General features: G+C 43.3%; 1 protein-coding gene across 2 annotated transcripts in view; it reads right to left on the bottom strand.

The window, feature by feature from the left end:
* Positions 1 to 63: 63 nt before the first annotated feature.
* Positions 64 to 13,905, bottom strand: part of SYT9 (synaptotagmin 9) — a 799,187-nt gene continuing 785,345 nt past the window's right edge. For both annotated transcript variants that reach the window (XM_073576353.1, XM_073576354.1), the window contains one exon: positions 64 to 802. In XM_073576353.1, coding sequence (XP_073432454.1) covers positions 734 to 802 — 69 coding nt within the window. In that variant the 3' untranslated portion in view covers positions 64 to 733. The remainder of the gene's footprint in view (positions 803 to 13,905) is intronic.

Here is a 13,905-nt window from a genome sequence, read left to right as displayed (position 1 = left end):
AAACCAAATTCCTACAAAAACGGCTATTTTTGGTAAACTTTGCTGAACAAACATATTAGTCAATACAATGTAGAAGTTTTATTATTACTGTACAAAATTGAACTTCAATACAGCCATTAGAATGTGGTCTTCCAATATGAGTTGATACAGTCGGCTGGTGATCTGCTGCACATGTCTTAGTAATTAGAAGCATTTATTGTTTTAACTTTAGCCAAAAAATATTTGGTACAATTGAATGAAAAAATAATATACCTGGGAAAAAAAGTAATAGGTTCCTACTGCACTGTGTATGTCCAGATCTTTTAAAGTAAATAATCTCATGTGATACTACAAAAACACGACTCAAGAAAATGACAATCTTTTCTAATATAAAAACAATGATAAAACTAAATATAATCTAGTGACTTAAGAAACAAATACAAGGAAATAGATTAATATTGTTTATGTGGATGATCCAATGTCATTAGATAAAGAACACAGGTTAAGTCACAAGGTTATACTAAGCAGCATGCCATTGAAAAAAAAATCAAAATCTAGTAATAACATTAGTTAAGAGGAAAGGAAAAAATGTGTAGTAATAACACTACTAAGATAACAAGTGACAACAACTTTTTCTTGGTGCCAGAATTGGTCTTCTGTATCTTCTAGTCCAAAATGTATTTCTTTTGACTTGAAAAGAAGTGGCAAACCTTGAAGCCAGTGCTTGACCATTGTGTGACATATGTAGCTGTGCTCACGGAGATGATGGCCCCTTCAGAGAATTGCATGATCCATTGCAGGTTACTGCATTTTGAGTAGACCACTACATGATAAAAAACACATATAGAATAACACTGTTAGTTTTATAAAAACAAATTAGATGTGACATCAAAATATTTTCTGATTACACATGTAATGTTGATCAAAGTCTTTAATAAAAAAATCAACAGCTGAAAGAAATGAAAAGCATGAAATATTTAAACAATAACCGTCATTTTAATTTTTATCTCAAATAGTGATGATCAAACAGTGAAATATTCGGATTTGGAAAAATCAGCACAAATAATTTCCAATATCCGTGTATTCGTACCGAATAACGAATCCAATGCAAATCAATAGGAAAGCCGAATATTTTTCAGCTGGACCCAACAAACAGGTCTATGGGCATGAGGAAAAAATCTGAAATTGATGGGAAAGAGCTAAAACTAAATGGGAACAGCATGGAGAAGATGCCTGCATGCCTTTCTCACTCACATATGGTATCTGGGAATAATGTTGTCAGACTATTGCGTCGATTTTACAGATTTTTAAAAAGATCTACCAAAACAAACTGTTTTTTAAAGAGAAAAATGCTAAGAAACATTTTTTCCTTCATAGTTCCATGTATATGACGCTAAATTCAAATTCCCCAAAAAATAAAATAAAATTTATACCTCCCTTTTAGCATTTGTTCACAAGGAGCATTTTGGCTTTAATTTTTCCTTTAAGATTTGTGAGGGCTCTTAGTCCCACATTTGGGAGGTCCCTTCCTCATGCCAAATAGTTAGCAAGATAGTGGAATACATATTCCCCATCCCTTTACAATGCCATTTCAAACATACCCATTTGAATTTTGGGCTTTGCCCACCACCACCACCACCATCCATGTCCACTGCCATGTCATTATGGGGCCCTCGCTTTTAGTTTTCAGAGGGCCACCAGGTGCTGTGAAACCTGCGTTTTGTAAGGTCCACAGTTCATTTTTCCACCAGATCCCAATGGATCAACTGTCATAGCGGGCAAAGTCGCTGTAAAGTGAATATAATACAGAAGTTCGGGGAAACTGTACTGTATGTTCAATGTCAGTAAATTGGATTCTACCAGACACCAAAAGCATTAGAATTAAATTCTGAATACAGTGTATGCAAGCGAGGGCCTGTATTGTGCTCAGGCTGTCAGGCCTGAAACCCATGTCAGGAACATGTCCAAGACTCAGGTTATTTGGAAGCGGAATCCTCAAGGAAAGATACAGGAGTGCCATTGACCAATCTGCACAAGCCTACGTAGTTCTTCTGGAAACTACCCCACCAGGCAGAATGTATATTTTGCATGGTTTTGAAAAACAATTGAATAATTATAGGATACTAGCTGAAGAGCCCGACGCTGCCCAGGCATAGTAACTAACTGTGGCTAGTTATAACAAATTATAATTATCCTCCATCCCATAGTCCCGGCCCATATACCCATCATACATATCCACCATCCCTTAGGCCCGTGCCCATATACCCATCATACATATCCTCCATCCCATAGGCCCGTGCCCATATACCCATCACACATCCTCCATGCCATAGTCGAGTGCCCATATACCCATCACACATCCTCCATCCCATAGTCCAATGCCCATATACCCATCATACATATTCGCCATCCCATAGTCGAGTGCCCATATACCGATCACACATCCTTCATCTTATAGTCCCATGCCCATATACCCATCACACATCCTCCATCCCATAGTCCCGTGCCCATATACCCAACATACATATCCGCCATCCCATAGTCCCGTGCCCATATACCCATCACACATTCTCCATCCCATAGTCCCATGCCCATATACCCATCACACATCCTCCATCCCATAGTCCCATGCCCATATACCTATCATACATATTCGCCATCCCATAGTCGAGTGCCCATATACCCATCACACATCCTCCATCCCATAGTCCCATGCCCATATACCCATCACACATATCCGCCATCCCATAGTCCCGTGCCCATATACCCGTCATACATATCCTCCATCCCATAGTCCAGTGCCCATATACCAATCACACATCCTCCATCCCATAGTCAACCACTATGACATCATAATGAGTGGTGGGGCTTGCAACCTATGATGACATCAGCGTCGCCATGGCAACCATTATGACATCATAATGAGGGGCAGGGCTTGATACACACACACTTTTTCCCCATTATGTAGATAGGGGCAAAATTGTTTGGTAAATTGGAACGCGCGGGGATAAAATTTCACCTCACAACATAGGACGCTCTCGGGGTCCAGACGTGTGACTGTGCCAAATTTTGTGGCTGTAGCTGCGACGGTGCGGATGCCAATCCCGGACATACACACACACATACATACATACACACTTTGCGCTTTATATATTAGATGTCCCAGAGAGTGTTGAGATCTGTGGACTGTATTACTCAGGTGACAGTCCGTGCCACAAAGATCAGGTAAAGGGCTTAATCTGGTAATTACCATTGTCCAATATGTGTAAGTCTGCGGTCTGAATAGGTCTGTGGAGTGTATTAACTCAGTCTCTTAGACGTGCTTAAAATGTACATAAACAGGCCAATAGAACCCCACCACCATTTTTTTGTAAGGACCCAAATTTAGAAAATGTAAGGGAAGAGACAGTTTAATAAAGAGATAGAAGTCTCTTTTTAACATAATCTTTTTAACATATTTATTAATGACCTTGTAGGAGGCATACAGAGTAGAATTTCAATATTTGCAGATGACACTAAACTCTGCAGGGTAATCAATACAGAGGAGGACAATTTTATATTACAGGAGGATTTATGTAAACAAGAAGCTTGGGCTGATAAATGGCAAATGAGCTTTAATGGGGATAAATGTAAGGTCATGCACTTGGGTAGAACGAACAAGATGTATAATTGTGTGCTTAATTGTAAAACACTGGGCAAAACTGTCACTGAAAAAGACCTGGGTGTATGGGTGGACGACAAACTCACATTTAGTGGCCAGTGTCAGGCAGCTGCTGCAAAGGCAAATAAAATAATGGATGCATTAAAAGAGGCATAGATGGTCATGAGGAGAACATAATTTTACCTCTATATAAGTCACTAGTGCGACCACACTTAGAATTCTGTGTACAGTTCTGGTCTCCGGTGTATAAGAAAGACATAGCTGAACTGGAGCGGGTGCAGAGAAGAGCGACCAAGGTTATTAGGGAACTGGGGGGTTTGCATTACCAAGACAGGTTATTACACTTGGGGCTATTTAGTTTGGAAAATTGAAGGCTTAGGAGTGATCTTATTACAATGTATAAATATATGCGGGGACAGTACAAAGACCTTTCTAATGATCTTTTTACTCTTAGACCTGTGATGGGGACAAGGAGGCATCCTCTACGTCTGGAGGAAAGAAGGTTTAATCATAATCACAGACGCGTATTCTTTACTGTAAGACAGTAGCGTAACTACCAGGGGGCAGAGGGGGCAGTGGCCCCGGGCCCCATGCTCTGAGGGGCCCACCCGGCCCATGCTGAAATGGGTCACCCTCCCAGGGCTGTGGGGTACTCGGTACCGGGCCGGTCTCTCAGAGGGGATTGTCACAGCAGTGGTGACCCGGTCCTTGGCCCTGGGCGCCCATGTAAAAGGGGATGAGTTGGGAATAAAGTTTATAAATGATTCATGATGCCACCTGTGGTGTTCGGCAAGGGAGGTGTTAAGCCGACGCTACAATCAGATCCTCTGGGACAGATGGTGTAGTGCAGCAATGATGTTGTAGCCCTCCATAGGTAGGGTTGTTGGTCCCAGGGCAGTGTAGCGGAATGTTTAGGAAGAGGGTTCAGTGTTTGGCACAGTGATGTAGCAGTGCTGACGATGTTGCAGGAAGAGGCAAGGACATAACAGGGTGCAGTTTCTTTACCTTTACTTGGCAAACGCAGTCCAGTGTCCTGGTTACAGATGGCACAGGAGCAGGCTAGCCTGGAAGCAACTCAGGGATCTCCGAGTCTTAGGTGGGAATAGAGCATTTACAGCTTCCTACTCCTCTGGTTTCTGTTGCAGGACCTTCAGTATCCATACAACCGTGGAGACCAGGCTCCAGATCATGCGCTATCACTGGAAGGGAGCTCTCTATCCTCAGCTCAACCTCCAGCTCCTCTCCACACGTCTACACTCGTTGCCCTCCTCACACTAACTGACTAATTTCCCTTCCTGGCCCTCAGAGAGCACTCCTCCCCCAATTCTGGTTCAGAGCTCCCTCTGCTGGCCTGGAGTGGGAACTGTGTTGCATGACATGGTTAACTGCTAGAGAGACCCTTCATTGCTTCCAAGCCTGACATCACCCTCCCTGGAGGAAGGCAATGCCACTGTGGCAACCATACTCCTGGGGGCGCTGTTGTGAACTCATTTTCTGGTTTACCTCTGGCTTCTGGTGAGGGTGGTGGAGCTGGATGTGTTGACAGAGGAGTCGTGAGTTCTCCATCTGGGCTACCTCTAGTGGTAACAGTAGGTAATGAAGTTGATCTAAATGGCTGAGACCTGCCACCTGAGGAGGAGGACTGTGAGTGGACATCAGGAGTCTCTGACTGGATTTAAGACAGCCGACTCTGTTGTGAGTTCATTTTTCCCTTCACCATTGAGGTCTGATGAACTCCCTCCTCTGGTGAAGGAAGGTAGTGAGGCTGATTACCAAACACCTGGGCAGCTAGATGATGACTGGGTGGCTGGAATTGAGGACTGGATATAAGGCTGCCGACGCTCCTTCTTCCTGGCTGGTGATTTTCCTGCTGGATTCTTGGAGACCAGTCTGATTCCTGCATCTCAAAGCTAAGTTTTTCTGCTCTTCTTTGTACTCTTCAGTTTTGTTTTTGTTTTGCCTTGTTTTTTGGGACTTCTACCATCCCCGGCTGGGGCTGAGCTGAACTCCATTTTTGTCTCTGATCTGTTGATATTTTGCTCTGTCTTCCGAATATACCTGAGTGCTGATATAGTCTTTTGAAGCCTAGCGACTTCAGGGCCTGTTTTTCCTATCAGTCGGTTGGCTCATTTTTATAGGGTTTTTGTGGATGGCAGACTGCAGCTTTCCTATCCTGTCCTTTGTAGTTAGCTTGGGCCTCATCATTTGCTCAACCTATCTTTCTATCTGTGTTAGTGTTTTCATCTTGCTTCACCGTCATTATATGTTGGGGGCTGCCTATTGCTTTGGGGTCTGCTCTGGGGCAGTTTAGTTTTTCCCCTTTCTGTCTTTAGGCTATATAGTTCTCCGGCTGTGATCGAGGGGTCTAGGGCACTGTAGGAACCCCCCACGGCTACTGCTAGTTGTTGTGGATAGGTTCAGGGGTCTGCAATCCGATAGCTGCCAACCTCTCTGGTTTTTCTGGACTTAGCTGGTATTTTGTTTTTTCCTCCTTCGGTGACTCATCATAACACAACTCCCTAATTTTGTGCTGGTGATTTTTTCCTGCCCTGAGGTTCTGGTTTCCAGTTCTGTTCCTGCCTTCTCAAGCTAAGTGTGCTCTGCTATTTTTTTCACATGAGATTTGGTCTGTTTACTCAGTTTTTGTGGTCAGCCAACCCCTGCTGGGGCTGTGCTGAATTTCCATTCTTATGTCTCTGTTTATGCCAGTTTGCTTTTTGTCCCTGATCAGATTGGTCTCTTTTTGCTCTGTCTTCAGAATATACCAGAGTGCTCATATAGGGAATTGAAGTCTAGTGACTTCAGGGTTTTTGTTATCAGAAAGTGTTGGACTTTTTTTGGCAGGGTTTTGTGCGTGATTGCAGACAGCATCTTTCCTTTCCTGTCCTTTCTAGTTAGTGTGGGCCCCATCATTTGCTCAGCCTATTTTTCTATCTGTGTTTGTGTTTTCATCTTGCCTCACCGACAATACATGTTTGGGGGCTGTCTATTGCTTTGGGGTCTGCTTTGGGGCAGTTTAGATTTCCCCTTTTCTTGCTTTAGGTTTATTTAGTTCTCCGGATGTTACGAGGCGTTTAGGATCATCGTAGGTACGCTCCACGGCTACTGCTAGTTGTGTGGATAGGATCAGGGTTCTGCAATCCGCTTAGTTACCAACCTCTCTGGTTTTCTGTGGCTTAGCTTGTTTTTGTTTTTCCTCCTCGGTGACTCATTCATAACAGAATCACCAGCCTTACCGCAGATTCTAGGGTACTCAAAAGCAGGAAAAAAAAAAGTGTCAGAATTTTTTTTTTTATACAGTGGGGCAAAAAAGTATTTAGTCAGTCAGCAATAGTGCAAGTTCCACCACTTAAAAAGATGAGAGGCGTCTGTAATTTACATCATAGGTAGACCTCAACTATGGGAGACAAACTGAGACAAAAAAAACCCAGAAAATCACATTGTCTGTTTTTGTTTCATTTTATTTGCATATTATGGTGGAAAATAAGTATTTGGTCAGAAACAAGCAATCAAGATTTCTGGCTCTCACAGACCTGTAACTTCTTCTTTAAGAGTCTCCTCTTTCCTCCACTCATTACCTGTAGTAATGGCACCTGTTTAAACTTGTTATCAGTATAAAAAGACACCTGTGCACACCCTCAAACAGTCTGACTCCAAACTCCAATATGGTGAAGACCAAAGAGCTGTCAAAGGACACCAGAAACAAAATTGTAGCCCTGCACCAGGCTGGGAAGACTGAATCTGCAATAGCCAACCAGCTTGGAGTGAAGAAATCAACTGAGTGAGCAATAATTAGAAAATGGAAGACATACAAGACCACTGATAATCTCCCTCGATCTGGTGCTCTACGCAAAATCCCACCCCGTGGGGTCAGAATGATCACAAGAACGGTGAGCAAAAATCCCAGAACCACGCGGGGGGACCTAGTGAATGAACTGCAGAGAGCTGGGACCAATGTAACAAGGACTACCATAAGTAACACACTACGCCACCATGGACTCAGATCCTGCAGTGCCAGACGTGTCCCACTGCTTAAGCCTGTACATGTCTGGGCCCGTCTGAAGTTTGCTAGAGAGCATTTGGATGATCCAGAGGAGTTTTGGGAGAATGTCCTATGGTCTGATGAAACCAAACTGGAACTGTTTGGTAGAAACACAACTTGTCGTGTTTGGAGGAAAAAGAATACTGAGTTGCATCCATCAAACACCATACCTACTGTAAAGCATGGTGGTGGAAACATCATGCTTTGGGGCTGTTTCTCTGCAAAGGGGCCAGGACGACTGATCCGGGTACATGAAAGAATGAATGGGGCCATGTATCGTGAGATTTTGAGTGCAAATCTCCTTCCATCAGCAAGGGCATTGAAGATGAAACGTGGCTGGGTCTTTCAACATGACAATGATCCAAAGCACACCGCCAGGGCAACGAAGGAGTGGCTTCGTAAGAAGCATTTCAAGGTCCTGGAGTGGCCTAGCCAGTCTCCAGATCTCAACCCTATAGAAAACCTTTGGAGGGAGTTGAAAGTCCATGTTGCCAAGCGAAAAGCCAAAAACATCACTGCTCTAGAGGAGAGCTGTCTCTGTGGCGCAATCGGTTAGCGCGTTCGGCTGTTAACCGAAAGGTTGGTGGTTCAAGCCCACCCAGGGACGGAATTGTTTTGGTGTGTTCTAAAAAAGTTACGAAATATGGGTCAGAACTTAATCTAGAAATTATTCTAGAGGAGATCTGCATGGAGGAATGGGCCAACATACCAACAACAGTGTGTGGCAACCTTGTGAAGACTTACAGAAAACGTTTGACCTCTGTCATTGCCAACAAAGGATATATCACAAAGTATTGAGATGAAATTTTGTTTCTGACCAAATACTTATTTTCCACCATAATATGCAAATAAAATGAAACAAAAACAGACAATGTGATTTTCTGGATTTTTTTTTCTCAGTTTGTCTCCCATAGTTGAGGTCTACCTATGATGTAAATTACAGATGCCTCTCATCTTTTTAAGTGGTGGAACTTGCACTATTGCTGACTGACTAAATACTTTTTTGCCCCACTGTATATATACATTTTTTTCCTCTTTTTCTCTGGGGCCGTAGGAGGATTTTTCCCTTAATGGAGATTAAGCAATTGTCTGACCGTGTGGAGCAGCTCGCTGCTGAAGTGCGGGGAATTTCCGCCTATCTCGCTCAATCACATGCTGTTGAACCCAAAATCCCTATCCTGATGTGTTTTCTGGGGATTGGTCTAAATTTTTGAATTTTAAGAATAATTGTAAATTATTTCTTGCCTTGAAGCCTAACTCATCGGGGAGCTCTGCGCAGCAGGTTAAAATTGTCATCTCCTTGCTGTGCGGCGATCCCCAGGATTGGGTGTTTTCTTTGACACCTGAAAATCCTATTCTGACTAATGTGGATGCATTTTTTCAGGCCTTGGGGTTGTTGTATGATGAACCTAATGCTATGGATCAAGCTGAGAAAGCCCTATTGGCATTGAACCAGGGTCAAGATTCTGCAGAGTTATACTGTCAAAAATTCTGAAAGTGGGCGGTCCTTACTACATGTAATGATGGTGCCTTGGCAGCTCTCTTTCGCAAGGGTTTATCAGAAACCGTAAAAAATATTATGGTGGGATTTCCTGTTCCCTCTGGTCTTGACGATTCTGTCATTAGCCATTCAAGTTGATCGGCGTTTACGTGAATGTAAAACTACACAAGAGGTGTTGCCACCTTTTGAACAAATGTCTGAACCGATGCAATGTGATAAAGTTTTGTCTAGGGTGCAACGTCAGGAGTATAGAAAGCGTAATAAGCTGTGTTTTTTCTGTGGAGATGCCTCTCATATTATTTCTGTCTGCCCTAAACGAGAGAAAAGTTTTGCACACACATTTGCTATGGGTGGCTTACAACCTAAGTTTCTTTTGGCAATTACTCTGATCTGCTCCTTATCCACATTTTCCGCCAAGGCTTTTGTGGATTCAGGAGCGGCTTTGAATCTGATGGATTTGGATTTTGCTAAACGTTGTGGTTTTCCCATGATACCTCTGCGGACGCCTATTCCTTTGAGGGGTATTGATGCTACTCCTTTGGCAGAGAATAAACCTCAGTTTTGGACCCAGGTGATAATGCGGGTTGCCCCAGACCACCAAGAAAATTGTAGATTTTTTGGTACTGCATAATTTGCATGATACTATTGTTCTTGGTTTTCCCTGGTTACAAATCCATAATCCAGTTTTGGATTGGAAATCTGTGTCTGTGGTGAGTTGGGGCTGTCAGTGTGCTCTTGGTGACACTCCTGTTTTCTCCACCTCTCCCCAGTCTCATGATGTTCCTGACTATTTGGCTGATTTTTATGATGTATTTAGTGAGAGTAAGTCTGCGTCCCTGCCTCCTCGTAGGAGTTATGACTGTGCAATTGAGTTGAGGCCTGGGTGTAAATTTCCCAAGGGTCGGCTTTTCAACTTATCTGTATCTGAACACGAGGCTATGCGATCTTATATTAAGAAGTCGTTGGAGAAGGGTCATATTAGACCATCCTCTTCACCCTTAGGTGCTGTTTTTTTTTTCGTGGTGAAGAAAGATGGTTCATTAAGGCCTTGTATTGACTATCGTTCCCTTAACAAGATTACGGTTAAATATCAGTATCCGTTACCCCTGATTTCTTATTTATGCTACAGAGTTAAAGGTGCCTGCTGGTTTACTAAGCTTGACCTCAGGGGGGCGTATAATCTTATTCGCATCAAGCATGGGGATGAATGGAAGACGGCGTTTAATACTCCAGAGGGACATTTTAGAATTTTGGATAACTAGAGGAGGAAGACCAGTGAAGACTCAGACGTCAAGGTTAGATTTCAGAAAGGCAGATTTTAAGGAATTCAGAAAGAGAATTGGAGGGATCCAATGGCTGGATATCCTTAAAGACAAAAATGTCCAGGAAGGATGGGAAATCTTGAAAAGTGAAATTCTCAAAGCACAATTGTTAACAATTCCGAAAAGAGGGAAGAATAGGAAGCATTTAAGGAAACCAGGATGGATGAACACAGAACTTAAGCACATGCTAAAAAGGAAGAAAAAAAATGTTTATAAAATGGAAAGAGGGAGGCATATCTAAAGAAGAATATAATGCTGTCTGGAGAACCTGCAGGGCACAAATCAGATTAGCTAAAGCTGAAAATGAATTGAGGCTTGCAAAAGATGTCAAAAGCAATAATAAAGGATTTTGGGGATATGTCAAAAGTAAAAGAAAAGTCAAAGATGCTATAGGATTTTTACAGGATGAAAATGATGAAATGGTAAGACAGGATGTTGAGAAGGCCGAACTTTTAAATTCCTATTTTGCATCTGTTTTCTCTCAGAAAGGAAATGTAACATCAACTGTTCTTCACTGTCCTATTAAGGGAATAGAAGAATAGAAGGGGATATCTATAAACAGAAAGATAGTGAGGAAACACTTATCTAACCTAAATGAATTCAAGTCTCCTGGTCCAGATGAATTACACCCCAGAGTACTGAAGGAGAAAGCAGAAGAAATTTTTGAACCCCTCTCCATAATCTTTGAAAATTCTTGGAGAACAGGAGAAGTCCCAGAAGACTGGAGAAGAGCAAATGTTGTTCCTATCTTCAAAAAGGGGAAGAAGGTGGACCCAGGCAACTATAGGCCGGTGAGTCTGACTTCTATACCAGGAAAGATCTTTGAACAGATTATTAAACAACATGTATGTCAGTACCTGGATAACAATGAAGTGATTAAACAGAGTCAGCATGGGTTTGTAACTAATAAGTCATGTCAGACTAACTTAATTTCCTTCTATGAAGGAATCACTGATTGGGTGGATCAAGGAAATGCTGTAGATATAGTATATCTTGACTTCAGCAAAGCATTTGACAAAGTATCTCATACAATCCTTATTGAAAAAATGACTAAGTATGGAATGGACAAGGCAACTGTTAGGTGGATTCATAACTGGCTTAGTGATCGGACCCAAAGAGTGGTCGTAAATGGCTGCACATCCAGTTGGAAGAATGTCTCAAGTGGGTACCACAGGGCTCTGTCCTGGGCCCTGTATTGTTCAACATCTTTATCAACGATTTAGATGAAGGAATTGAGGGTAAACTGATTAAATTTGCTGATGACACAAAGCTAGGAGGGATAGCTAATACTAGAGAAGAGAGAGAGGATTCAAAAAGATATAAATAAACTGGAGAAGTGGGCAGCAACTAACAGAATGGTTTTTAACAGGGAAAAATGCAAAGTACTACATCTGGGCAATAAAAATGAAAAAAATATACAGAATGGGAGGAATAGGGCTAAGCAACAGCACATGTGAAAAAGACTTGGGTATACTAATAGATCACAGACTGAATATGAGTCAACAGTGTGATGCAGCAGCAAAAAAGGCAAATCCAATTCTAGGATGTATTAACAGAAGCATACAGTATAGATCACGTGAAGTCATTATTTCCCTCTACTCCTCTTTGGTCAGACCTCATCTGGAATATTGTGTCCAGTTGTGGGCACCACATTTTAAAAAAGACATCAACAAACTGGAGCAAGTTCAGAAAAGAGCGACCAGAATGGTGACCGGTCTGCAAAACCTGTCTTATGAGGAAAGGTTGCAGGATTTGGGAATGTTTAGTTTGAAAAAGAGAAGACTGAGAGGAGACTTGATAGCTGTCTACAAATATCTAAAGGGCTGTCACATTGTAGAAGGATCAACTTTATTCTCATTTGCACAAGGAAAGACTAGAAACAATGGGATGAAACTGAATGGGAGGAGACACAGATTAGATATTAGAAAAAACTTTTTGACAGTTAGAGTGATCAATGAGTGGAACAAGCTGCCACGAGAAGTGGTGAGTTCTCCTTCAATGGAAGTCTTCAAACAGAGGCCGGACAGACATCTGACTGGGATGATTTAGCGAATCCTGCTTTGAGCAGGGAGTTGGACCAGATGGCCCAGGAGGTCCCTTCCAACTCTACGATTCTATGATTCTATGCTTCTATTTTTCTATCTGTGTTTGTGTTTTCATCTTGTCTCACCGACAATACATGTTTGGGGGCTGTCTATGGCTTTGGGGTCTGCTCTGGGGCAGTTTAGATTTCCCCTTTTCTTGCTTTAGCTTTATTTAGTTCTCCGGCTGTTACGAGGCATCTAGGATCATCATAGGTATGCTCCACGGCTACTGCTAGTTGTGTGGATAGGATCAGGGGTCTGCAATCCGCTTAGTTGCTTAGTTACCAACCTCTCTGGTTTTCTGTGGCTTAGCTTGTTTTTGTTTTTCCTCCTCGGTGACTCATTCATAAAAGGGCGCCACAGATACATTTACATTCTGCGGCAGAGCAGGGAGAATTGATATCCCTACTCTGCCGCCGGCTGCTATGGGCCCCTGAGCAGGCAGGGGGGCCCCTGTGCCAGCAGTGGGCCCCCCACCTAACAGCCAACAATAATGTCGCTGGGCTCGCTGCTCTCTTCTGTGTGCACACAGGACCTGTGATGAGGTCACAGGAAGGGAGGAGTCAGTGGTCACATGATCAGGAGCAGAGATGTGTGTACGAGGTGTACGGAGCAGAGATGTGTGTACGAGGTGTACAGAGCAGAGCGGTGTGTACGAGGTGTACAGAGCAGGGTCGTGTGTGTATGAGGTGTACGGAGCAGAGCCATGTGTGCATGAGGTGTACGGAGCAGAGCCGCATGTGAATGGGGTGAGCGGAGCCATTTGTGTATGAGGTGTACTGAGCGGAGCCGTGTGTGTATGAGGTGTGCGGAGCAGAGATGTGTGTACGAGGTGTACGGAGCAGAGATGTGTGTACGAGGTGTACAGAGCAGAGCCATGTGTGTATGAGGTGTGCGGAGCAGAGCGTGTGTGTAAAAGGTGTATGGAGCAGAGCCACGTGTGTACGAGGTATACGGAGCAGAGATGTGTGTATGAGGTGTGCGGAGCAGAGATGTGTGTGCGAAGTGTATGGAGCAGAGATGTGTGTACAAGGTGTACAGAGCAGAGATGTGTGTACGAGGTGTACGGAGCAGAGCTGTGTGTGTATGAGGTGTGCGGAGCGGAGCCGTGTGTGTAAAAGGTGTATGGAGTAGAGCCACGTGTGTACGAGGTGTCCGGAGCAGAGATGTGTGTATGAGGTGTACGGAGCAGAGATGTGTGTACGAGGTGTATGGAGCAGAGATGTGTGTACGAGGTGTACGGAGCAGAGCCGTGTGTGTATGAGGTGTGCGGAGCGGAGCCGTGTGTGTAAAAGGTGTATGGAGCAGAGCTGTTG

This window comes from Dendrobates tinctorius, unplaced genomic scaffold (assembly GCF_039654945.1).
Source record: "Dendrobates tinctorius isolate UK_male_01 unplaced genomic scaffold, ASM3965494v1 ptg000048l, whole genome shotgun sequence".
In the NCBI taxonomy this organism is placed as follows: domain Eukaryota; kingdom Metazoa; phylum Chordata; class Amphibia; order Anura; family Dendrobatidae; genus Dendrobates; species Dendrobates tinctorius.
The sequence above is the reverse complement of the archived record's forward strand: the minus strand, read 5'-3'. Positions and strand labels throughout refer to the sequence as shown.